Source organism: Triplophysa rosa, linkage group LG3 (genome assembly GCF_024868665.1).
Source record: "Triplophysa rosa linkage group LG3, Trosa_1v2, whole genome shotgun sequence".
Classification (NCBI taxonomy): Eukaryota; Metazoa; Chordata; class Actinopteri; order Cypriniformes; family Nemacheilidae; genus Triplophysa; species Triplophysa rosa.
The window spans coordinates 4776618-4802376 of NC_079892.1; the positions used below are offsets into that span (position 1 = coordinate 4776618).

Consider the following 25759-nt stretch of genomic DNA (forward strand, 5'->3'; position numbering starts at 1 on the left):
TTTTCTTGGATTTTTTTGCATTTAAGAAATATCAGCATCCACGTTTAGGTTTGCAGTGAAAATAGCGGCCCCTGCTGTTCAAAGAATGTATTGCGATTCAGTTCAAGCCTCAACCGAATTGAATCGTCACTCATTATAACCGATTTTCAACCGGCTCACGGTGAATCGTTACATCCCTAATTAATGCAGATCGATTTGGATTACAAAAAGAACATATTACTTTTCTAAATTGCTGGCACAGATAGCGTTTTATTACAAAAGAAAAAAAGTTGATGCATGATCATTGTAGCATTACCAGGAATATGTCACATTCCCATTACTTATCAGGTAGAAAGGTTGACTTCGTGTGGAGATAACAGTTACAAAAGTTAGGCTTTTCTAATGCAGGCCCTTAAGAATCGCTCCTAATATCTACATGCAAAATGGAGACCCATCCGTTCATTCACTCACTCCAGATCATCAAGGGAGAGGCGAGCATGGCTCGTGGTAACTTTGAGAATAAATTAAGCTAAAAACTATACCAAAAAGTTTCCAAATCTTGCTCATGTTGAAAGGATACAAGAGACATGTACAAATAATACCTGTGGCAAAATAAATCATAAATTTCTAAATATTTAAAATTTGTTTCCCTAACAACAAGCGTAAGAATAAAACAGACCGACGTGGGATGCCAATTTAAGATTTCTGTAGCCATTGCTTTTACTTGGAAATGAAATACTAGATTTTGTGCAAGAGGAAAATCCTATCAAAAAGACAAGCGTATGTTTTGGTCACACCATGATGTTCCAATCGGTACATTTCATTTTATCAATCCTCCGTTTCTGTATACATTTGTCTTTTTATAAAATATTTTATTCATACAATCATTTTTAACTATAGCAACATTACTATTCACTTTAAGTGGCAAGATGTCACACAGATCACCTCATAAGAACAATAGTATATAAACGAATGCAAAAAAAATCATTAGAGTACGTTTCTCTTCATACAGTTCAAACTCTCTGTACAACTGTCTAATATGAATATTGCTGGTCCTGATCTGGTGGCGTCAGTGCAGTGCTGGAGTTACAAACTGCAGCAGCAGAGGAGGTGGTGGTGGTGGTTCTTTCGGGCTCCGGATGACGGGGCGTCTCTCTTCACGCTGGACCGTTCACCGCTGCCTCTAGGTTGGCTGTGCGCTGCTCTGATCTGTGGGCGGGAGAGGAGTAGCTGTACAATCTGGACTGTGAACATGAGTTAAACGGGGTGGGGGGGGTAGAGCTTACTTGGCTTCGTCCATGGCGGCCTCATCTTCTAGAGGGCCGTTCAGAGCTTCGCAAGTGGTTTTTGCTTTCTCTTCTAAGTGCTTTAGACTGAAACAAAACAGTTTAAAAATGAGATCAACGAATGGTGAACTGTCAGTTCCCATTATTCCATGCTCCTTCACAGCGTCATCAAGCTTAAGCTTCCTCACAGCATCACTACACCCGTTGTTGTTGTTTTGAACATATCTGTTTTGAATGTGCGCCCTCTAGCGGCGGATTTCACAAACTGCGCCTTTAAAACAATACACAAGACAAGACTCACCCTGGTTTCTGACAGTTGCTTGGACAATTGTTCTTCTCCGATTCTCCAGTTTCTGCAACAAAGAGCTTTGCAGATGCATCCTCAGAGGTAGATAGCTTCTCTTCCTCGCTACAGGACGAGCAGAAAACATTGTTTTCAAAAGCTTTCATTCCTCCCGATTTAAAAAGAACGAAAGCCCATTTTACATCGCTGGACAAATATGCAGAATGGAAGAGACCACATTAAAAGCAACGGGGCAAAAAAAAGGGGTTCGTGGACAAAGACGTGAGCATATTGACATACAGATGGATGTGACTTTGTTAACCACACAACAGCTGGTTTGGATGATGAATGTGTTTAGAATGAAAAAATGAGATGACTGTGTAAAAGTGACGACTGGTAATTTTGAGTGATCACATGCCGGGCATCTTTACGGATTTCAAAAACACCATTAGGATGTACATATATTTGATATTTTTATGACCTCATTTTCAGCCCATTTTATTTAATCAAATGTGTTACACAAATTAGTTATTGCACGGCTCAAGTTTTAAAGGTTATGCCTGTACTCATAAATTCAATCTTTTGAATGACCTGTGAGAGCAAACATCAACTAAGGACTTGCAAGGAATCCCACAACTCCTGTTTGCAGTGTTGCAAAGTTTAGAAACCATATGTGCTTGAATATTTTAGGATCGGAATGGACTACATCTAAAGATACACGGGCATGTCATGCCGGCAAAAAACAGTATTAACATGCAAATGGTGATGGAGACATTACCACTTAAAAGAAAAACAAACGGAACAAACGAAAAAAACACACGAATGAACAAAACATGATCACAAATTAGAACGCAGTGGCTGACATGGAAAAATAAAACAAAAAGACACGGAAGATGTCTGCCCCCTTGATTGGCTGTACATACCGATACGATTTCAACACTCTGAAGCCACACACACACACCAAAGAGAGAGAGGAAGCTTAAGTTGTAAGAGGTGCAGTTCAAGGAGGACAGATTTTTTGTTTGCATTCTCGAACAAACAAAACAGATGTTTCAAAGCTCTGCATTTTAAAGAGACAGCGTGTGGCTATTGGCCTGGCTGGCTCTGAGTGCAACAGGAGAGGAATAAAGGGACAAGATATTAGGTCTACATGCAGAGTAAAGAGAGGCAAGAGGCAAAAGAGGAACTAACGGGAAACCTTGTATGTTAAGTCTGCAGAACGGACTCACCTTTTAAAAACAGCAGTTTCGGTTTTGGCGTCCACAGTTAGACTGACCGTCTCCTTCATGGAGCCGTTGGTGACCGTTTCGGTAATGCGGTCGCTGGCAGGCTCCTCCTCGGGTTCTGAGGTCGCCCCTACCTTCCCACTGGTGTCGTTGGAAAGCCACGGATCTATGTCTGGAGAACCGGGTGTATTTATTCTAACTGCTCTGTGTTAACATAGACTGCATGAACGGCAAGAGTCTATTCTTACTTTCTTGCTGCATGGGCGCATTGACACCCAGAGGGTCTGCCGTCTCTATGCTGGTCTCCATGGCTACAGGGGAATTGCTCCTCAACGGATCCTTGGGGCTAAATAAAGAAACGAAAGAAAAAGATGTTTGCACATTTATTGTGTTAAGTGTAGTGGTCTGCATTAGGATCAAACAGAATGACCTTAAACAGTGGGTGGCAATAGTAACATTCTAGTAAGAGACAAAAAGAATTGATGAAAATTTTAAAATGGAGATGGATGAAATAGACAAATGTGAGAGACTGAAAACATCAGTCTTTACTTTGAAATGTTAAATACTTGGCTGTCAAACATGCACAGATTGATACGGCAGACAGAACACAAATAAAAGGCAATTACATGCAAAACAAAAAATGGATAACATGGAACGCTAATTGGGTTTTACTAAAATCGTTTATGACCTTTTCCTAAAAAAAAGCCCACTGTTAAAAGGCTGAGTGACCATTTCTTAGGTACACTTAACTACACTCATATATAAATGACTGCAGGAATGTTTCCTCGTTCATTTTAATACAACGTTTCAGGCATCCTGCATGCTATGTTACAAGTGTTTGCTAGAAAAACATTAATAATCAAAAGTAAACAGCATTAGCTTGCGACATGTAGCATATGTGCATATTTTAGTGAATGCATGCAGATTTTTTCTGACACTTGGGCTCTTTTAAAGACGTGCAGCGAGTTTCACTAAACCCTATTTTTAATTGACGAATTAAACATGCAATGGCAGCGTGTAACAGTACCTGACAGGTGTGAAGCTAGAAAAGTCTGCCCAGCCCGCCGTGCCATCTGCAGCTGTGTTTGGAGAGCTCCAGCCTGGAGGTTCGGGGACAGCGGCCCGGGAGGCAGATGTAGGTGCACTGGGAGCCGCAGAGTTGCCTGTGTCCATTGGTGTGTCGTCGAAATTTGCGGTCCACACTGGACCTGAACCAACAATTTGGTGTGACTCCTCATCTTCAGCTTCAGCTTAAGACTAGTGACAGATAAGAGAGTGGTAAACTTTTAATCTCACCATCCCCAGCATCCACTTCCATTCTGTCATCTGATGTTGCGTTAGCGGACTCAAACGGGTCTCGTTTGCCATCTTCCTCCTCAGAATCTGTGCTCTCCTCGCTGTCTGTACTTCCTGAGCTCCTGCAGGGTAAAAGACAGACATGTAAACCAAAGAGAAACTAAAGAACTGAACAGCACAGTGTGTTCCAAGGAGAAGGTATGATACCTGGGACGTCTCTGAGCTTCCGGTGCAAACGTGACATCTTTTTCATCCCAAATATCCTCTTCGTCGGAACCGGTGTCCTCAAACTGCTGGATCTTCTCTTTACAGCAGGCCTCAAAGAGCGCCATGTTTGCCTGAGCACAGCAGGAAGAAACTATGAAAACATCGTGATCGCTTTTTTGTTAGTTTAATACCATACCATAGATATAAATGAGAAACCTATATTAAATAACGCTGAAATGACGTGTTCGTCACAGAGCCACATCATGAAGCATATAAAAGGAAGACACCAAGTAAACAATTTCTGATGCAACATTGCATACGGTTCACCAAAACAAATCATGTTGATGTCTTTCATAAACACTTTTTTTTTTAAACTCGCTAAAATCATCACAATGAAACGCATACTTACACTTTCATTTGTATTCAAGGAAAAGTTGATGTCTGATATTCTATCAAAGGGAATACTGCAAGAGAACACATTTGAGTTTGATTACATCATCTCTACACAATGACACCACACAACAGCCTCTCCGCACCCCGTCACCCCCAGCATGACTAACACACAACCCACTCAAGTGTGTTAGGATCACCAATTCCACACCAGTTTACTCAGACAAAAAGAGGGCAGTGACATGATCAAATATTAATACAACTATAGAATGATTCATGATTACAATAATCCCAACACACATATCAACAAAAAAATACCAAAACCCCCCAAATGATTGATTTCAAAGCAATGTCATGCACTGTGGGTACTTACTCCCCGACATCATCCTGATCGGCAAACTCTTCGTCATTGAAGCCAAACTGCTCAATAAAATTGGACGTCATTTGTTGCATCTGATAATCAGAAAAGGCCTGGCAAACCCAGGACCAATGATAATGATATAGTCTTGACACTATAAAGAAGCTTCATTTCAAAACAACTCAGCAATTATGTGTCTCACATCAGAAAGTACCAGAAGGACTACAACTTAATCAACAGTTTAAAGCAACAGCCATTAGCTTTACTTGTATATTATTAGTATATTATTGCTATGTATAGCAGGTTTTGAGGGCTCATCCAGACACAGACTTACTTGCTGTAGGGAAGAGTCCTGGTGGAACCCGCTGTCTTTGAAATCTACCTCATCATCACTGGACGAATGTATGTGGTGGGTGTTAACCTGACGATGAAAGTGCAAGCAAGCATTCAGTTTCTTTAAGCTACCAACATATGTTATGATATACGGAAATAGATGGAACTCTCAAAACAGTGCAACTACTTAAATACAAAACCACTGAATACAAGCAAGCACACGTACTAAGTCTACAGTGTTTTTCTTGTTTGTATCTGCTAGCTGTCCTGAAGTGAAGGATTCCCATCTCTCCCTGTCTTCCTCTGGAAGTTCTGCAAGAGAACGAATGGGATAAGTGAAAACCGCTTGAAGAAAAACCTCACTTTTAATAAACATTTGAGTATACGGACAAACCTGAGATGAGCTGTTGAATCTGCGCCCCGTTTGGGCCCTTGTCACTGTTGTGGACTATAGAATTAGCTATTCTGGTCAGGTGTCCCATGTAACCCCTCCGTCGCCCACCCTCGGCCCTGAGGAAAGACAAAGACAGTGTTCTGAGAAGATCTCTCGCTCTTCTCGAAGCACCTCCATCAGAGGTACACAAATAAGACGACTCTAAACAAATTAAATTTAGGAGATCAGACTCACTGTTCCTTCTCATTTGATCCCCAGGCATCAAGAATTCTCTGTATTAACTGGCACTTTTGAAAGAGCTGCGAATCAAAAGCAAACAGAACCGATCAGACTTAACTGTATGAATCGAACACGTGCTTTCTGAAGGACCGGGGTGGAAAAACTCACATGTTTAATAAGGATGTTTTCTCTTATGGGTTCTTGGTCGTTCTCTCTGTTAATCTCAGGAGATTCACTTTGGGTTGAAGGCATCGCTAATATCATCGCCGTACATATTTCTACTTGCGTGTGTAGGAAGTTATTCCACAAGTATTTGAAGTACATATCCTAGCAGAAAAAGACAGCTTTTAATGATTTTAAAACATTTAGGAGTGTGAATAATGAATGTTTGGACCCTGCATACATACACAAAACATACTCTTAACTCAAGCACTTACTAGTATGACTCCCAGTGTATTTAGGGCGATGAGCTCCTGGTTTATGATATGAGTGTTGGTCTGCAAAAGGCTGGTCACTAGTCGCACCACATTAAGGCGAGTGTTTCCCACTGGTGGATCCAGCAATCCCCAAGTGGTGTTCAAGACTGTTTTCTAATAAGAAAACAAACAAAAATGATTTTGCCGTATTACGTGACTGCTGGGGATATGGAGTTGGGCAGAACTAGGTGGACACTGGCACAATGTCTTCCTGTTGTTTCAAGCTTAGTGTAATTAGGAACTGAGAGATTACAGCCTAAAAGAGATCAGTTGATGTAACATGGCAAAGTTTAACCACCACACACGGGTGAGGCTCACCTTTGGAGGCTCAAGCAAAAGCTGGTGAAAATCTTTCAGTCTGGGCCTGACAGCATCTAGAATACTTTGATTGACCGAGAATGATGGGTGGTTCATACCAGGGGGACAGATCTCCAGATGACCCTCAAAACTGCAAAAAAAAAGGCATTTAGACATCAATACTGGTCCAAGTGATCCAGTAAACAAAGCTTACTGAACAAAAAACATGTGTACTCACGCTGGTCTCCGTGTCTCAAAGAGGGTTAGAAGTATCTGGATAACGCTGACTATAGCAGACTCGATCTTCTCTTTGTCAAAGATGTTGAACAGCAATTGTTCTACAGTCTCCTGTCTGAAATAGACGCCACATGGTCCATTGTGATTTTCAGGTCGACAACAAAAGGTGTCGCGCTTGAAACTAGACCTTGACCTTAATCCCTTCGAAAATGTTAAAGTCACTGATCGAGGATTAAGAACTTTGGACAGACTCACTTCTCCAGTGTGGCCAGCAGGGGGTCAGGCTCAGAGCAGCCTTGAACTTGGAACATCTGATCTCTGCTCAGCCGAATGATCTCACAGAGCGACTGCGACGCATTTGAATGTCTCTGTGTGGAAGGCAACAAGCCATTACTGTCACATAGCTAGCAAGTATTGGGTAGGGAAAGAATGGGTCATGATGATGTAACAACTGACGATACGTAGGTTTAAAAGTTTAAAATATCTTCATGCAAGTTTTGGATATTTATAGCTCCCACGCTGTGCTAGGCTTTTTTTAGACAGCATGCATGGTAAACCTCTTGAGAAGTTCAATTTAAATACAGCCACAAATATGCAGACAAACAATGTGTTTAAAATATTTCTATTTTTACAGAGCTGTCTTACTAGTCATTCAAGCAACCTGCCTGTATTTTCATTGACAAGATATGCATATAAGAATTATTTCAATGGATAAAGTTACACTTACATCCTCGTCCTGAGACGGCTGCACCATGTCCACCAGCCGCTGTATAATTTTCTCCTCATTTAGCCACTGCAGGACAAGAGATGAAGAGGAAATTGTGAGTTGCTATTATGATGACCGTGAGTGGATTAAACAACAAATCCAAATAAATATCCATGAAATTGTACACAAAGAAATCCACTTAACCTTATTTTTTAATAGAAGACCGAAAAACATAATATTATAATATCTATATAACAGCTAAAAATCTCTGTCTCTCTCTCTATGCCTTTCTGATATATTTGCATAAGGTATAAGCACGTACATTTAATACATCTTGTCTAAGCTGCTGTGGCTCAATGCAGGTGAGCATTCTGAGCAGGAGGTCCATAATGGCCGAGGTCCCTATGTGTTTGATCATCAGATCCACAAAGTCTTCCCTCTTTCTAAGAAACTCCACGATCTAGAGGCAGAGAGGAGAATCATTTAGAGGATTTGTATTATGTTCATGTGAGAGAAGCTAGTTTGGCAGTCACACAACTGATGTGGCCGATTCCACGTACATGCTCTGGTTTTCTACCGATGAGGATGCTCAAGACCTTGCTAAAGAAACTAGCCAGCAGCGGGTTGAGAGGCGGCTCATTCTGCAAAAAGCTATAGAGCTTCATCAGCAAACTTTCATCTTCACCGAGCCTGTCGTTGATCTGGCCAACATCTGAGGTCAGGAGTTCACAGGATATGTTGGGATACCTTTAATAGCACATACAACTTGGTTAGAAAACATTTTATAAATCAGGAGATTACATGGCCCACCTGAATAAACTAGAACGGGAGATGATTTTTCATCTTTTCCACGCTTTTTTTTTCCCACTTTCCACAACTACAAACCTCCAGAAGCCCTGAAAGGACAATTCAACAGCAGCTAAAACGTCAAAAGGTCTTACTTGTATTTGATCTTCTCCTCCACGTCATCATTAGGCTCCTGTGTGATGTAACCCACAAGGTCCTCCATGCACAGCGGCCTGACCAGGAATTCCACGAGCTTGTGGTTCTGAGCTTTGCACTCCTGCAGGACGTCCTCCTCGTCCATCACCTCTGTCAGTGTCACGTCATCTTTCTCCAGGAGTGTGTCGATGTGGGACGTCGTGTGCAGATCAAACTTCCAAAACATGGTGCTGCTATGAAATAAATTAGAAGGTGAGGATGGATTATCAGCAGCACGATTACTATGCAGACATAGTGCCAAAATTGACCAGATGTTGCTCAAGATTTTCTCAAGGAGATAAGCAAAGTGTCGGGGGGCTTACCTGTGAGTAGCAGAGACCAGAGGGTAAAAACTCTGATTAAAAATAAAATGATGCTTGTGCTGTTTGGGACTTCTGGCCCATTACAGGCACCACAGGCAGTAGAAACTGGAGAGATCCTAAAGTACAGACCACATGCATAAAGAAATGCCCTCTGCCACAGCAAAACACTTAACACACACCTGCAACAGAGAAGAGACAGAAAAAAACAGCATCCGTCAGTGAAGATTAAGAATGACAATGAAACAAATCTCTCACCAAACCATCTTGACTGGCAGGTTATTTTTCTGAATAGGCCGTTTCTGATGATTTCAGTCATAAACTTTCATTATTAGTCACCACATTTTAAAAAAACACATGTTATAACAATAACAAGAGACACTTTTCCAGTTTAACAGGTCTTTAAACTTACTTAAATAATGGTTCAGCTAAAAATAAAATTTCAGTCACCATGTCATTTAAAACCTGTATATGACCTATGATATGAAAAATGAATGTGGTTTTTGCATGCGTGTTCTGCAAAAGAAAGTCATACAGGTTTAAAATAATACAAGGGTGAGGAAGTGATTTTTTTTAAATGTTCATCTTTGAGTGAACTATCCCTCTAAACCAAAAACTTCCAAATGCTTAAAGTCGGCATGAAACGGAAGTAGTGATTGTCTTTTTTTCCCCGTATCTTGACATATACCCGAGTGAAACGACTTCTGAAATGAGAAAAAAAAGTAGGGCGGGACTTGATTTCATCCACTGACAACTGATTGGATCGTTAAAAGGTGAAATATTTGAAAGCCTGTTTGCAATCTGTCAGTCACTGCAGCCCTGCCCTTGTTACATTCCTCGTGACCAGAAGTGAAGAGAGGCTGTTTCGAGAGGGGGCGGAGGTTAACGTTTTTGATTAAAGATTACAAGTGCAAATGAATTTTTAAAAAAATAATGATGTGCATGGATAAATAATTTATAATAAATACTTCACCACTGTGTAAAACAATTAATCATTTTTAATTTCATGCCAACATTTAATCTGTTATATTATTCAGAGCTCCAGACTGCGACCAAATGGTCCCATTTTGCGACCAGTTTTCGAGATATTTTTTACAAGTACTCGTGCATGTGCAACCTGCAAACTTGGAATTTCTTCAAGTTGTTATTTCATGTGGAAAGATGAGTAGAACACGAGCCGGCCACCAGTGCAGGCTGTGTGTGATAGTCAACAGTGCAGGTCACTCACGTGACGTCACTGATGTTTCCTGCTGCCGTCGCTGACGCGCACAATCCAGGTCGTCATTGACAAGTTTACACACACACAACGTGAGCGCATTACTATGATTAGTAGGGATGCACCAATACCAATACCAGTATCGGTCCGATACCAAGCTCATGTACTCGTACTCGTAATGACACACCGATACCTCACGTGACATACATGGAGCCCTATGATTTCCGCAATGCGGAAAACGCGGACGGAAACGAGGAATCCAGGCATTTCCTAACAAGAAATTAGCGCTGAACAGCTAACTTTCTTTTGAGTTACCGTGTGTGAAAGAGTGGTGCAGTTGCGTGTACTGAACGCATTGTGCTTGTGGAGCTTTCAACGCCAGCGTTTCACTGCACGAGGACACGAATACAAACAAACACCATTTGCGGCGATCCGTCAAAATAAAAGTCTGGTTAATTTAAACAAACGTTCTTTGCGGCGTCCCGTCAAAATAAAAGTCCGGTTGACTAGAACAAGTTATAATACACTCACATTTTACCACACCACCCCCCTTAAATGTTTTATAATTTGACCACAGAGTATATTGTTTACTTTAGTAAACTGAAGTAAATGTGCTAGTAAAATTGTGCTACTTATCATAAAAAGCAGAACTTGATTAAAAAAAGTACTTAAATTTAAGTAGACCTAAAAACAAAAGAAAATGTACCAGTAAGATACTGGTTTATTAACATTATTGTACATTATACAGGCATCGGTTATAGGTATCGGCGAGTACCAGAAAAAAAATACTCTGTCTTTAAAAAATGGTATCGGTGTATCCCTAATGATTAGCTGTTTGGTGTGATGGATGTTTTGAGCCCAAGGACGAACAAATTAATATTCGAGACGTTTAAAACGAAACTAACCCCGGAGGAGTTCAGAAAATGTCAGCGCTGGATCGTTTCAAATCTGTTCACAGCAAGAACGAATGCTCTTGTTAAGTTTTATTTGACGTTAACGTTATATTTACATTTTGTTGTGAACATGAGGAAAAGTGTCCTAAATACAATCGAGACCTTCCATTTTGCTTTAATGTGTAACACTGTCAACAATTAAATATAATATCAGGGCTCTAGACTGCGATTTTTTTTTGGACTATTTTTCCTGCCAGTGCGACAAGTTTTTCTTAATGGTTGCACCGGTGCGACTGCCCAACTGATCAATATATAATTTTTGTGTATTATAAATTTAATGCGCAGAAATGTTATATTGCGCAAGCGGCGCATTCAGTCAGTCATTTTCATCTCCCCTCCTTCAAACATTCACTTATCTATCAGTGCCCCCAAATATTGTATGCATGTGAAGCTAAAGCAGGAAACGTGTTTAAACTTTAAGCACTAAACTATTGTATAAAGCTCTCTAACAATACTGCAAAGCATACAAAACGTTCTGAGTTGTTCACAACAAATAAAGTTAGAAAGTAGCTTTAAGAAAGATGTGCTTTAAATATGGTAAAGTGTTGAAAGAGAGTTTACATATACAATAAAAATAATTCAATCATAAACAATGATTTGTATTCATTTCTAATTGATTTATTAATGCATTAAATACATTTTAATGAAGTTTTAGTGATTATTTTTTCTTATCTCACCCCACGACTCTGGTGGTATAAAATTAAGGGCTGGTAGCACCAGTGCCACCTCTCTCAAGTGTTAGTCTAGAGCCCTAAATATACTTTTTGACAAGGCACAATTTCTGTTGGTTTCAGTTGAATACAGATTACAAACTTGGTCTGGTGTTTTCGGAGTTTAAACAGTCTTTCTATTTAGCACCAATCAATAACAAAGCTTCTCTGTAGGCTCTGCCTCTTTTTAAATAAGCAGAACCAAATCTCCTGTCATCAAGTATTTGTCAGTATCAGTAATACAGTTATTTTGGGGGAAAACGTGAATAATTACACTGAAGGCTGATTTAAGGTGTGCCCATAAATTTTCTGCTTGCGCACCTAACATTTTCAGTCAGGGACTACATTACTCCTAGGAAAAATGTTAGTCTGGAGACCTGTAATTTAATAACATAGCAATGAAACGCATCCATTAAACATTTTTAACCTGAGGCGTTTCATCTTTCATCTAAACTAAGTAGGTTCCTTATTGTGAGATTGGCAGCCTAGCAACACTTGACAGGTCATAGTGCAACTGTCTACCGATAGGCAACCGTCTTGACAATTTCACTTTCCTTTCAGGTACGATACTTTTAATTTGAAAATGCTCTTTTTGTACCTGACAAACATTGAAAATATAAAAAAGCTATTATTTTGTTGTTCTAGCTTCAAATATTTCCACTTGACACAAGTCACCTAAAAACACACCAGCCAACACACAACTATCCATTATTTAGAGTAGGGAAGTGACAATTTTTCCGGTCTACGGAGGTAGACCGACACACGCCTCTGAGGTGAAAGGTTACAAAGCCAGCAAGCGGCCATCTTGACTTTCATGAATGGCTAAGAGAAAGGAAATAGTATTAATAGACTAAGGGGGTTGGGCCGGGCTTGCCTGAAAGAGCTTTGACACTGGCCTCTATCCATCCTCCACCAAAGACATTTGATGCTGACAAACTAGTTAGTGAAGTGCGTGCGTTGTACATCCAGTTTTAAATTAATATCTAGCGATGAGCCAAGAATACCTATTAAACATAGTACATACCAACAGCCAAACAGCCATCCAACATAACTGCAAAACAGAAACCCATATTGAACTTGGTAGGATTTGACTTAAAAAAAGCAAACTGATTTCACCGGCACAGAAACTGTGCGCTAATGTTAACCATTTATAACACCTTAAACAAACAACATGAGTGCTTTACAAAGCTGTGCATTATTGATTGTAATTTTTAGATGTGGTCTTTCAGTCTATGCATTCACTACATTTAAGGCTTAAAAAAGTCCCTGTGAGCAACACAACACAAAATTTTGGAAAAAAACGTGCCAAAGAAAAAACCTAGCACAGATCAGTCACATCAACTTAAAGTGGATAGTTCACCCAAAAATGAAAATTCTGTCATCATTTACTCACCCTGTAATTTCATACCTGTATAAATTACTTTGTTCCGATGAACACAGAGAAAGATATTTGGAAGAATGTTAGTAATTTTCAGTTCCGGGACATCATTGACTACCAGAATTAAATGGTAGTCAAAGGTGCCCGAGAACTCTTAGCTTTCCTAAATTCTTCAAAATATCTCATTATGTGTTCAACAGAACAAAAAAATACAATATTCCAACAAAAAATAACTAATTTTCCTACTATGGTAGTGGATGATGTCCCAGAGCTGAAAATTGCTAACATTCTTCCAAATATATTTATCTGTGTTCATTGGAACAAAGACATTTATACAGGTTTGAAACAACCTGAGGGTGAGTAAATGACAGATTTTTCATTTTGGATTAACTAACTATGCCTTTAAGCCAAATCAGCTGATTTAAGTGGAAAACGCACAAGATGTTAGAAAAAGACTCACTACAGTAACGTTAGATCACCTGCAACGTTCAACACAAGTAAGTTAACTGAGCCGAAAGAAATCCTCGGAAACTCTCGTGACTTCTTTTCCTAGGCTATAAAAAGGCCTGCCAAACCTCCCCAGCATCTCAGAGGCCACAAAAACAACAACACAACTCCTCCGGTTGCACTCAGAATCGAGCCGGCAAAGATGATCTGCCCAAGTGGACCATAAAAATGCTCTGCCATGTCAAAGCAACTAGATTATTTACAAGTGTGAGGGATGTGTTAACCACAAGCTTTCAGAATACAATCACACCAGGCTAGTAATAAAAATCTGTTTCGGAGATCAGGGAGATTTTGAATGTAGTTTAGAGAAAACTATATTAAGCATGGATCTGTGATCAGTTAATATAATAGACAGTGACTAAGGCTTTTATACACAAATTAATATAGACATGTTTAGTTCTTCTACTGGTTATTTGGCTGTATTTAAACCGAGTAAGCAATCTACCTGGACAGTATTTTTTTGGTCATCACAGACACATTCAAGCATTGCAACGCAAGCTCCTCTGACGCCTCCAAATGCTTTCTCTGTAGGCAGCTTACTAGGTCTTGACACACAGCCTTTTTGTCCCACTTTGCGAAGTTTTTCGGCATGTCAGGCCCCGGCATTAGCTAACACTCAGCTTCCGCCAGGAAAATACCACAGATATGACACTTTCATAAACACCGAGTTTATTTAAATGTTCGGCAAAGACACTAAATGTGAGAATATTGTTGTTGTAATGAGAGAAAGGGTAGGAAAATAACCCGTTCTGACTCAACAAAACAGAGAAGTGGCAGCAGGCTACTGCTAAGCTAACAGAGACACACAACACAAATACGCACCGATTAAGACAGCGGAATATTGCCAAAGTCCGGCATGAAGACTGGAGAAATTTTGACTAAAACGGTCACCGGAATGAAAAAGAAAAAACGATGCGAGGTACGTTGGTTCTGGTGAAAATAAGGTGTATATAACAAAATGTGACAGGCGCGAAAAAAGAGACCATCAGAGTTCACTTTTCAAGATGGCGGCGTTATCAACTTCAACAGCCCCAACCCCCATCTGAGGTAGAGGAGCTGTCAATCAAAACCCGCTGCTGCACGCTGATTGGTTACAGCGCCGTAAAGCAAAGCATGCCGGTTTTTGTATCTCGAAAATGGGTGCTGTAAATCTTAAAATTGGCACATCATAAAATAAATATGCTCTTTAGCACGATATGCTATGTTTTTGGTACTATATAACTACAAGATATATCACGTTTTAACGCAATTTTGAAATGAAACTAAACCATTGTGCACACCCAACAGCAGCTCCGCCAATAGTATTTTAGGTCGATTTAATATCTCTCCACTGATTGGTCCACGGACACGTCAATCAGTTGCAATGGTCGATTTCAAAACTAAGTACAGCTTCGTAAAAATCACGAAAAGCATAGCTTTATCTTACCTTCTTTGTGATGGCTTTTCATGGCGTCTCTTGTGAAGACATCCTAGATTTCAACATATCCAAAACACAAAGCCGATACTTTTATAATGTCCTATAAATGTTACACGAACCACACCGCTCGCTCACACTGTCGCTTTCGGAATTGACTTAACCGGCTCGTTACTCGCAACGCCCTAGCAACAATAAGACGTCACAGTGATTGACATGGCGATGGACCAATCAGCGGCGAGTGCAAAAGCCACACATTACTGAATGGAGTATTCGATTTGCCTTGAGAAATAATAGACAAGGTATTATTTCAACGCAAAACTGAAATAAAATAATTTCACAAAACATTGAATTTGCCATTTGAAATGATATCAAATCAAATTTTATTTCTAAAATGTGATATTTAAGTGTAGAGATTTCACTATCGAGGAACCATATTATTAACCCATTCATAAAATCTGAGTCAGAAGGTCTACAGCCCATCTCTATACCCTGCTGGTCGTGCAGACATGCAATTATGGGTTTAGTGTAGCGTGGCAAATAGGATCTGACGTCTGACCCTTTTGTTAAATGTGATGCATAAATTCAAGGAGTCAGGCTGTGGAACGAATCTGTTACAGTTGATGAAAGGTGTAATTCAGACAAGATCTATTTCGTGTGTTGATATAGTTTTGATGTTTCCTATGTCATGCAGTACCATAAAATAACAAAACCTGCAGCGGATTCTCCTCATAAGAGTAAAAGCAGCCAGAATTAATGTGTTACACATGTGTCAAATCAAGCCTACGCTTGCACAGTGTTTCTGATTAAGGACTGCCACGGACATGTGGGTTTTCTATGACCAAAACCATGAAACATGTGGACAGCAATTTTGAAAAATCCAACGTTTGTGCATAGGATTGCCTAACATAATTCTGCCTCTTCTAATCACAGATTATGTCATGGAAATCGTGCAGACTAAGGTTCAGATGCTTTGAGGCCCCTGGAGCCATGCAAAGATGTGTTCTTATGTCATCTCTCACCAGAAAAAGGCAGTTATCATATTGTTGATCCTTTTATGTCCTTTTGCATTTATACAGTATACTGTCTGGGACTCATTTGTAAAACGACTCTCATTTTTTAAGAGCTTTGCATCTTTTGTCTTTAACATTTATTTAAAGAAGTACATAGCTGTACCAGAAATGGTTTGCTGTGCATAATACAAATAAGATTTTTTTATAGCATTTGTAATAACAATTGCATTTAATCAATAAAATAAAAAACAAATCAAGAGAAAAGGTAATAAATACAGACAAAAAAATCATTCAATTAAATTCACAAATGTTTTCTTATAGGTTGTAAATTGAAAAGAGCTCTTCTTCACACACAAATACACACGTTTGTACATATTTTAGCACAAGACCCAACATACAGCAGTCCTGCTACACTTTCCTCTCAGCTCCTGACATGTGTAAGCATGTTCTCATGTGCCTTTCATCATTTTAGCTCCTCTATTACACCGATCAGAAACAAAGAGAGACAGATGGATACACGGAGGGGTGTTGATATTCCCTTCCCCCTTCGGCCCAGTAACATGTGTTCACTTCTGTCAAGTGTGAACACAGCTCTTCAAGATGAAAAATGAGAATCAGGGAATGTACGTTTAGCTCTCAGCTGCTGTTTTTGACTAGTTTCATGGCCTCATTTTTGGACCCACGTATGAAGTCACTTTTGATAACTGTTTACGCACTGACAGACATTTAAGTTTTAAAATATGTTTATTATATTATATTTTTCAGGGGGTCAACTTTGATGGAATCAAAGCAAATCATGTTTTGTTGTCAAATCGTATTTTAATTTAAATACACAGAAAGTTAATAATAATATTACTAGAGTTGCATGGAAAGTGGAAAACACACATATAAACAAATCTAAAACGAAAATATTGCAATTAAGGAAACTAATAATCATACATTATCAAATTGTAAATTTAATAAGCCTATAGTTCAATTTTAAATGTTGTGTGTTGTGAACAAAATTATACAGACAGCATGTTTTTCATGCTTTTCTTTGTTATAAAATTGATTTTGTATTACCAAAATGACAATTTGTGAATAATTTGTGAAGTTTTGGGGTAAATAATTATGCATTATTCTCATTAAAACAATGTCACAAAAGTCTTCATGATCCAAAAAAGACTTTTATTTTGAAGACTTTTATTTTTTTACAGCTTACAAACGAATTGAACATTTCATGAAATTCACGTGAATATTAAATATCACAGTCAGACTAAAACATTAAAATTCATATAATCCAAATTCAATTTTCAATACATCTAGTGAGGGATGTTTGATTCCCGTTTTAAACCACATGATGGCAGCAGATGACAAAATGTCGTCTTACCCCTGACAGTGGTCCGACACATCTTTCATTTACTACCTTGGATCACGTAGCTCTACATTAAATAAGATCAGTTCACTGCTCTGGTAGGAGCTCTGTAGTGTTTTTGAATACTAACTGGCCTAGTATTTACATTTATTAAACGGTTAGTTCCAGTCCTTTGATAGTAATTTGTTAATAGCTGTGATTTATAAAGCAGAGCTATGACAGCTGCACTTTACGACTGCGCAACGTAAACGAAACTGTTCACATTCGACCAGGGACTATTTTTTTTACAGCGGAAGAAAAGCTTTAAGTGGTTTTACTTTTTGAAAGCTGCATATATTGTTTGGCTTTAATATTTGTATTGTGCGGTAACCGTTTTATAAAATCAATAGGATAGGCTATTTGAGACGAGTGCTTTATGGGAAATAAATCAAAGGTTTGTCCTTCAGCCGTTATTTATTCACGATAAAGCGCATCCTAGAGTTCCTTATTAAGCAGATGGCAGACCCCGAGTCAGTGTGAACCCTAGGATCGAACCCATGACCTTTGCATTGCAAAAGTAACTACTACAAGTAACCTAGCCAGCAACCAAAGGTAAAAAATATTGTTAAATGCCCCTATGGATATACACGTTTTAGAGCAGAGTTTTACCCACTAGGCCACTGTCTGTATACATTCATATTGTTACAACCTGCATTCAAATAAGTAAACAAACAAAAAACCTGCACATTTCTTAAAATAAAACCTTTATTATATAAAAATGCTTTTGATACAAAAATTGTCACAAGTGTGCATTATATGAGGCATTTGTACACAAAACACAGATTTGATGGTGCACTGAAGAGCAAAAAGCCCCCAGTGTGAGTGGATGGTTTGATTTATACAGGTTCAAACCAAAGTGGTATAAAATCCAAACAAACGCAATTCAGTCACAATCGGATGACGCGTTACCACGACCTTAAGGGTTATAATAGTTTTAATGCTGATCTATATAGAATTTTATAGATAAACTATTGTTTTTATGGGATCTATTTTTTGCATTAAAAGACACCGTTACATGAATTATTGTAAAAACAATCAGTTCGAGTTAAAATGAAACTCACTTAATCATACAGCTGATCTCATTTTTTTTCTACATCTAATTCAAATCTAGTCTTAACGCAAGAGTCATTTTGTTAAGTGCTTAATTTGCCAACAAAATTAAAATACAATTCTAGACCATTTTGATCAAACAGACATAAATGTGCTCCAAGACATGTTTTCACCTGAATAAACAACGTACTGTTTATGAGGAAATATGGGGAAATGGTTGAATTTGTCACCTTCCCTAAAAACAAAACCCAAAACACTTTTCTAAACCGCTTGTTTGATAAATTACAAAGTAAAGTTTTCTTACCATAGTATTATGGTACAATTTACCAAGTGTTAAAATCATAGCTTAGTGTAACATTATTCTTATTTCATTTCACTTTTTTAAATAGTTCAGTACGCGAGATCTTGCATTCAGGTTTGGTTACTGTCGCTTTAAGACAGAAGCTGAAACCAGACAGTATCAGTCTCGCAGAAAGTACGTTCACTCCTTCAAAATAATTTCACATGTATAATCAGATACGACTATACACAACTAAAGATCTTTGCAATGAGATCAACAGCATGAGAATTAAAACAATTATATAATGGTCTATGGTCAGTTTCATTATAAACAAACATGTTTAAGCTGGCTGTTTCATTCATTATTATTTACAGTAAAAGATATATGTACAATAGCAGCAGACACACTTTTGGTAAACAGGACAAACCAAACACACGCTTGGAATCGTATCCTTTTCACATAGAATAGAATCAAAACAACACCTCATGGCCATTACGAAAAACAATTATTATTTATCTAATTACACATATGTACAACTCCATTGCAGCATCTTGTTTTGGTGTTTGTTGACGATTTGGTTTGATACTACTTCAGAGCAATCTCAAAAAAAGATTATTTGAACCATCCTGAAACAGGGACGTTTGCGTTTAAGTTGATATTTAACAGACTCACGTATTGCAAAGCTCATGGGGGGCACAAAGAGCCTTTTTAAAACACTTTTAATAAAACGCGCAAGTCGTGCCAAAACTGTTCCAACTTTCCGTTTGCGAATATGCTTAAAAGCATCTCCCCGTTCTCCCCCGGCGATCTGAAATGTTTCTCGAACGAGCGTGTGGAAAAGAATAAAATAGAATCTTTGTTTGGACTATTTAAAACTATGTACAAGGCGTGGCTGCTTGCCAGGTGTCATGAGGAGTCCGTGCAGGGCGAGGGTGGCGGGGGACACAGGTGGAAGTAGCTGCGTTCCGTGGAGGGCGAGGGAGGGCAGCTCTCCTCCGCTGACATGTATTGGCTCCGTGGAGTGGGGGGTGGGGGGTAGGGGTCAGAGTCTGAATTGAGGTCCATGTAGTACTTATTGCTTTTCCAGCGGCTGGTGGTGTAGTCGCTGTCGCACACGTCTGTGCTACAGGGGGTGGTGGGGGGTGCGACCCCTCGCATCATGTAAGGCCTGACGGGACAAAATATGCAGAGAATATGATCAGTTATATAGTGACTCATCTCTCTTTCTTACTCCATCTATCAACCATCCATCCATTCTTTCTTACTCCATCTATCCATCAAACGTTTTTTCACTCAATCTTTCATCCATCCAACCATGCATCTATCCATCTTTTTGTCACTCCATCTCTTTTTCTCATTTCATCTATTATCCATCCATCCATCCATCCATCCATCCATCCATCTCACTTCATATATCATCTATCCATCCCACTCCATCTATCACCCATCCATCTTTTTCACTCTATCTATCATCCTCCCATCTCTATCTCAATACATCCATCCATCTTTCTCCATCCCTCCATCTTATTTTCACTCCACCCATCTACCATTTTCTCACTCTATCTAACCATCTCTTTATCTCAATCCATCTAACCATTCATCTGTCACCCATCTCTGTTTCTCTATCTATCCATTTATATATCATCCATTTGTCTTTCTCATTCCATCTATTATCCATCCATCCATCCATCTCTTTTTCTCATTTCATCTATTATCCATCCATCCATCCTCTTTATCTCAGTCCATCCATCCATCAATCTCGCTCTCTCGCTCCTTCCATCCTTCTCGCTTCATTCATACATCTGCCTCTTTCTTGCTTTATCATCCATCCATCCAACTCTCACTCTATCCATTCATCTTTCCTGTTCTCTTGCTCTCTCAGTCGCTAGCGCTCTCTCACCTGTAAGACCGAGTTGTGGATGGACTGTTGGAGGAATAAAACACTTCTGCATTGTAAAGCGAGCGATCTGTTGCTGGCGACGGAGGAGGGTTGAGAATCTATACACAGAATAGAATAAAAAAAATACAACATTAGTCACAACAAACCAGATCAGATTACAATGTACTCAAAGCATAACAAACAGAGATAAACCCATGACCACTGCAGTACCTGTGGGTAAAACGCTCCTTTGGTGCTGGACGAGCTACTGGAGGAAGCTCCCGTTACATGGTTCCTGTCGTAAAGAGGCGCCCCACTGCTACTACTGCCCATGAGACTCATTGAACTCATCATAGACTTCCCACAGGATATACCTGTCACACACACAGAGAGAGAGAGAGAGACTCAGCACCCACACCAAACTCCTTACGGCACCATCTGAGAAGTCGTTTATTAATGTAATGGCAGACCTTTACCTGTGAAAGTGCCGTGTTGCGAGTTCGTGGGCGCTATGAAGTTAAGGGGGACGTGAGGGGTCCCGCTGATATACTCATGTGGAAAGCCTCCATTGGAGCCCTTGTAATGGCGACACACGACTCTCTGGCACACGAAACACATGCCACCCATCACAAACACAGAGAGGATGATGCCGATGACGGGCCCGATGGTGCTGGTGTGCCGAGGGAGATCGTTGGGGGTCGTGAAATCTGTACAGACATGTTAGATGAAGTGAAATAAGAATGATGTCTCGAAACCATAAGACAACAAACTAAGACAAGAAATGATGGGATTTAAAGGAAATGTTCACCCCAAAATGAAAATTTGGTCATCATTTGCTCACTCTTCAGTTGTTACAAACCTGTATACATTTCTTTGTTGTGCTGAACACAAATAAAGATATTTTAATTAATTTGGTAACTAAGCTGTTTTGGGTCACCATTGACTCCCATTGTAGTCTTTTGTCCTACAGTGGGAGTCAATGGTGACCCAAAACGAAGGGTGAGCAAATGATGACAAAATTTTCCTTTAGGGTCAAACATTATCTACAGTACAAAGGAGCTGATGATGATTTTTGGTCTGGTATGGTTTAACGTGGTATAGTTTGGTAAACGTACCACAGAAGAGCTCATCGGAGTTGTCTGCGCAGTCTGGGAATGAGTCGCATTGTTGTTTTTTCAGGATACACTGGCTGTTGCCACATCGGAACTGATTGGGCATACAAATGGCTGATGGGAAAAAGACAAAAATACATCAGAATGTTAACTTATATAAATAAATATAAATAAATATTTATATAATACAAATATTTAATTCAAGTTCAAATTGCAGAACAGCCAGACATACTCTCGCAATCCTGCTCGTCAGAGCCGTCTGCGCAGTCGGGTTCTCCGTTGCACCGCAGCTGAGCGTCCACGCACTGGCCTTTGTCGCACTGGAACTGGAGGCCGGAGCAGATAGGGCAGTTCATCTCATCGCTGTTGTCCGCGCACTCCGCGATGCCGTCGCACCGCCACGCCATGGGGATGCAGTCGATCTCGCCGGTGGCACAGGTGAACTGCTCGCTAGAGCAGGTGGGAGGTTCTAAGGAGATTGTGGGTAAATATGACATTGCGTGTGCATTTGCTAAACAAAAAGGTGAACAGAGAATACGGCACTATGTTTTTTTAAACAGATATGTATAAATGAGTGACATTTACCTCCACAGCTAAGCAGATTTTGTAGCAGGACCAGGTGCATGGGACACGAGCAGCGTGGTGTCCCGTCTCCCTTAGCGATGCAGATGTGAGAGCAGCCTCCGTTGTCACAGGAACAAGGGTGAGATGCTGTAAGTCGAGACATCATAAATAAAGCAGTTATCAACCAATCAACATTCAAATTAAAATGTCTTTAATAATTACTGTGTTGCTAAAATGATTCTTGCTACAGTTTCTTTGTGTTTAGAGAGATGTTGTTGTGGTTATTTATTGTTTGGAGAGAGCAGGACTAACAAACACAAACTTACCAAACTCTTCTGGTTCCATGTACTCGACCGCATGGATGCCGGTAAGAAACTGGATCCGGCCCTGAATGCGGGTTCTCTTCTCTCCGTTCAGCTTATCAACACGCTCGATCATCTGCTGCTGTCTGTCAATCCAGTACAGGTGATCGCCCAAGACCGTCAGGCCCACGGGCTGCAGGATGTTGGAGTCCTGGAGAACGATCCGATTGGCCCCTGAGAAGCAAATGGAGAACATCATTATGCTCAGGTTTTCACATGGCAAATCTTCGACTATCTAATCTATTCGGCTTTGTGTTGTTGGTCATTTGGCTGAGGAGGGGGATGCTGTTGCGTAAAAAGATTAGCCCAAGCTTAAGGTGCAATGATCTGTCTCATGCAAACATCAAACATCAGAGCTGAGCATATGGGGAGGCTTTGCTGCCCGGAAGCCCATTGTCAAGAATGCAATAGGAGACATCAGACAAACCAGTGATTTTGTGTGAAGAAGAAACTTAAATAACCTTTGAAGGTCTAGGAAATAGATACAGAAATGAAGAGGATTATGAATAAGTATGCTAAAATGTATGTTTCCTTGAAACGTCAATGTACAGATGATGTTAAGACATCCTATACTGTTGTGATTAGTTTGGACTGGACCATTGTATATATAAATTGTGCCTGAGAAATGGGGATGTGACCTGTACGCTGTAGCTTGACATGTTTAAAAGATCAGCGTTTCAATGGAGAGGTTAGCAGTCAGTAAAAATGCGTTCCAGAATTTTACAGAAACAATTACAATCAATTTGCCCATGGCAATACAATATAAGACAAGAGAAAAACAAGAGTCACAAAGAATCAAAACATACTGAGCATCAATATTCCATGTCACGTATATTTAAAATGCTCGCGTGTGAATATGAACTGGAAAACCATCTAATATTTTTGGAAACGTTTTGACATCAAAATTGGTCTTCAAAATAAACGACTAGCATCAAGTTGAATTACAGAAATCTGTTTTTCTAAGCCCTCCATCATGACTCTCCGATACAACATCATAAAACAACTGCTATATTATTCTATTAATTTACTGCATATTCCTCCTAAAGTTATACATTTAGTTTTTACTGGGACGCAAATCTTTTACAGCAAACCTTTATAGGCATATAAAAGTACAATTTATTATGCATTTTCAATTGTGCTGTTATATAAATCAACGCCTATTTAGATACTTATTTGATCAGATATATATCTTATCTGTTATTATTAGATGTGCAGCAACAATGTGTTAAACTGATATTTACCAGACAGGTCGCTGCTTTCAATGCGTTTCAGGTCGGCATCCACCCAAAATAGTTTGCCCAGCTTGTTGTCCAGAGCCAGGGCTACGGGCCGGATCAGTCCGGTCGTGAAAAGAGATTCACGCTCTGTTCCATCCAAAGATGCACCTTCTATTTTAGCCGAGCGATCCTGTACTGTGGTAAAGTACATGTACCTGTCCGAATAAAGAGATTTGAGGGTTAAATATTTCCCCAGTAAAAAAACGACATATAAGATTACACTGAATAAAAATTATGTTCACATTATTTCAAACATCAGCCGGATGCTGCACGCATTACTTAACAGTGCAAAAAAACTGTCGTGCATCCGTTTTGACTGCATGTGAAAAATCTTGTATATCTTTCTTTTTTACACATCACAAAAGCTGTCCTAATGTTATGTCTGCGGCCAGTTTGTGATAAATCTCCAAGGTGGGCTTGCTTCACTGTTTTCAGTTGATGTCTGGAAAACCCACTATTTGCATCTGCTAGCAATTTTGTTGAGTTAAAAGAAAAAAAAATAGAACGGCCATATCAACATATCTGCCAATACATCATCTGAGAGTCAGAAATTTGATGAAATATTACAGCACCAGATCAAGCCACTTCAAAAACAACCCGGCTACTCCTATGGGAGACATTTAAGGGATATACATTATATTTGACATGCTCCCTGTACTTGAAGTTAAAAGAAAAAGTTTGGCTAAAGGATTAAAAGACTTACTAATAGGTTATGCATTCTGCATCTGACTTCACTACACAGAACAGAGTATATTGTGCATTATAATTTACACCTGCAAAACAAAACCTCATGCTGGATTCTTTGAAGGTATTGTTTTGATCTTTTACCATCTGAAAAGGTTGGTAAACTGACTACAAACAGCACTTCTTTAAAACAAAACAAACACATTAAATCTGATTTTCAAGGACTTTTGCCAATAAATCTTTTGATCAAGTTCCGACAGTTTTGGATCCAGGTGCATAGAATACGCAAAACAAATCACACACAACTAATCAAAAGCAGTCCAAGTCCTGTACTAAAAAAACGAAACAAACTTTTCCTTTATCAGATCTTTTCAGACCGAGTAGATTATCAATTATCTAAAACACAAAAATGTGCCATTACAGACATAACAGGCGAAACATGTTGATTCTATTGAGATATCTCATAAACAAAGCAGGATAACAAGAACAATCGAGGGATAAAATGCGGTACTAAAAACAAAAAATGAACACCAACAGACCAAAAAAACGAGCGTATTCTCTTCAAAAACCTTTTAAACCAATAAGATCTATCTCGAGGTAAAACGTGAGACTAAAAAACACAAAACAAACAATTATGTGCGAAAGAAAATATCTACCGAAACATCTCAAAAACAATTAGATCTATTTCGAAAAGAAACCCCACAAGGCTAAATAAGAAACACGAATATAACATGACTGTTTTTGTCATTTGTCTGCTTTGGCACAATCATAGGATAGGTTCCCTCTGCCCCAACCGAACCATTTTGTGTTGGAAAGATGCAAATAGAAAACCCACCGATGACGGTCACGCTAACAATGGGACGCACAATTACAGTAAATACAGCAACGCCTGCAAACAGTCGAGCGGCTAGCAAACGCGGCAGCTTGGGGACCACAGCGAGCCATCTGTTCCACATATCTGCTGTTGAAAACGTCTGGC

At 39.4% G+C, this 25759-nt stretch overlaps 2 protein-coding genes across 9 annotated transcripts in view; both read right to left on the bottom strand.

Moving 5' to 3' along the window:
- Positions 1-674: 674 nt before the first annotated feature.
- ppp6r3 (protein phosphatase 6, regulatory subunit 3) lies at positions 675-15323 on the bottom strand. 8 transcript variants are annotated; one of them, XM_057329939.1, is made up of 26 exons: positions 15179-15323; positions 8992-9170; positions 8629-8862; positions 8248-8434; positions 8010-8147; positions 7709-7774; positions 7237-7349; positions 6983-7096; positions 6766-6895; positions 6409-6561; positions 6140-6298; positions 5987-6051; positions 5753-5868; positions 5585-5670; positions 5360-5446; positions 5041-5138; positions 4687-4741; positions 4278-4408; positions 4071-4192; positions 3802-3982; positions 3023-3120; positions 2778-2946; positions 2472-2489; positions 1567-1674; positions 1266-1352; positions 675-1188 (listed from the first exon to the last, which is right to left on the bottom strand). In XM_057329939.1, the coding sequence occupies exons 3-26, from the start codon at positions 8853-8855 to the stop codon at positions 1137-1139; spliced, it is 2760 nt and encodes a 919-aa protein (XP_057185922.1). In that variant the 5' UTR covers positions 8856-8862; positions 8992-9170; positions 15179-15323; the 3' UTR covers positions 675-1136. The 8 variants fall into 8 exon arrangements, with proteins under 8 accessions (XP_057185922.1, XP_057185923.1, XP_057185926.1 ...); XM_057329940.1 differs by lacking the exon at positions 15179-15323 and adding an exon at positions 14575-14773 and having other exon boundaries at positions 8629-8859; XM_057329943.1 differs by lacking the exon at positions 15179-15323 and adding an exon at positions 14575-14773 and having other exon boundaries at positions 5041-5087.
- A 2942-nt stretch (positions 15324-18265) lies between these two features.
- Positions 18266-25759, bottom strand: part of lrp5 (low density lipoprotein receptor-related protein 5) — a 50452-nt gene continuing 42958 nt past the window's right edge. Inside the window, exons 16-24 of the mRNA XM_057330160.1 lie at positions 24061-24251; positions 22784-22993; positions 22479-22604; positions 22126-22362; positions 21897-22007; positions 21258-21488; positions 21013-21155; positions 20803-20900; positions 18266-20070 (exon numbers count right to left, since the gene is read on the bottom strand). Of these exons, the coding sequence (XP_057186143.1) occupies positions 19809-20070; positions 20803-20900; positions 21013-21155; positions 21258-21488; positions 21897-22007; positions 22126-22362; positions 22479-22604; positions 22784-22993; positions 24061-24251 (1609 nt within the window). The 3' untranslated portion in view covers positions 18266-19808. The remainder of the gene's footprint in view (positions 20071-20802; positions 20901-21012; positions 21156-21257; positions 21489-21896; positions 22008-22125; positions 22363-22478; positions 22605-22783; positions 22994-24060; positions 24252-25759) is intronic.

Bases quoted from the DNA above. Each gene is read 5' to 3' on its own strand.
- ppp6r3 (XM_057329939.1), bottom strand. From the start codon at position 8,855: ATGTTTTGGAAGTTTGATCTGCACACGACGTCCCACATCGACACACTC. The intron at 6,299-6,408 runs GTAAGTGCTTGA...TTTTTCTGCTAG, and splicing joins ATACACTGGGAGTCATACTA to GATATGTACTTCAAATACTT. The intron at 3,983-4,070 runs GTGAGATTAAAA...TTGTTGGTTCAG, and splicing joins GGAAGTGGATGCTGGGGATG to GTCCAGTGTGGACCGCAAAT.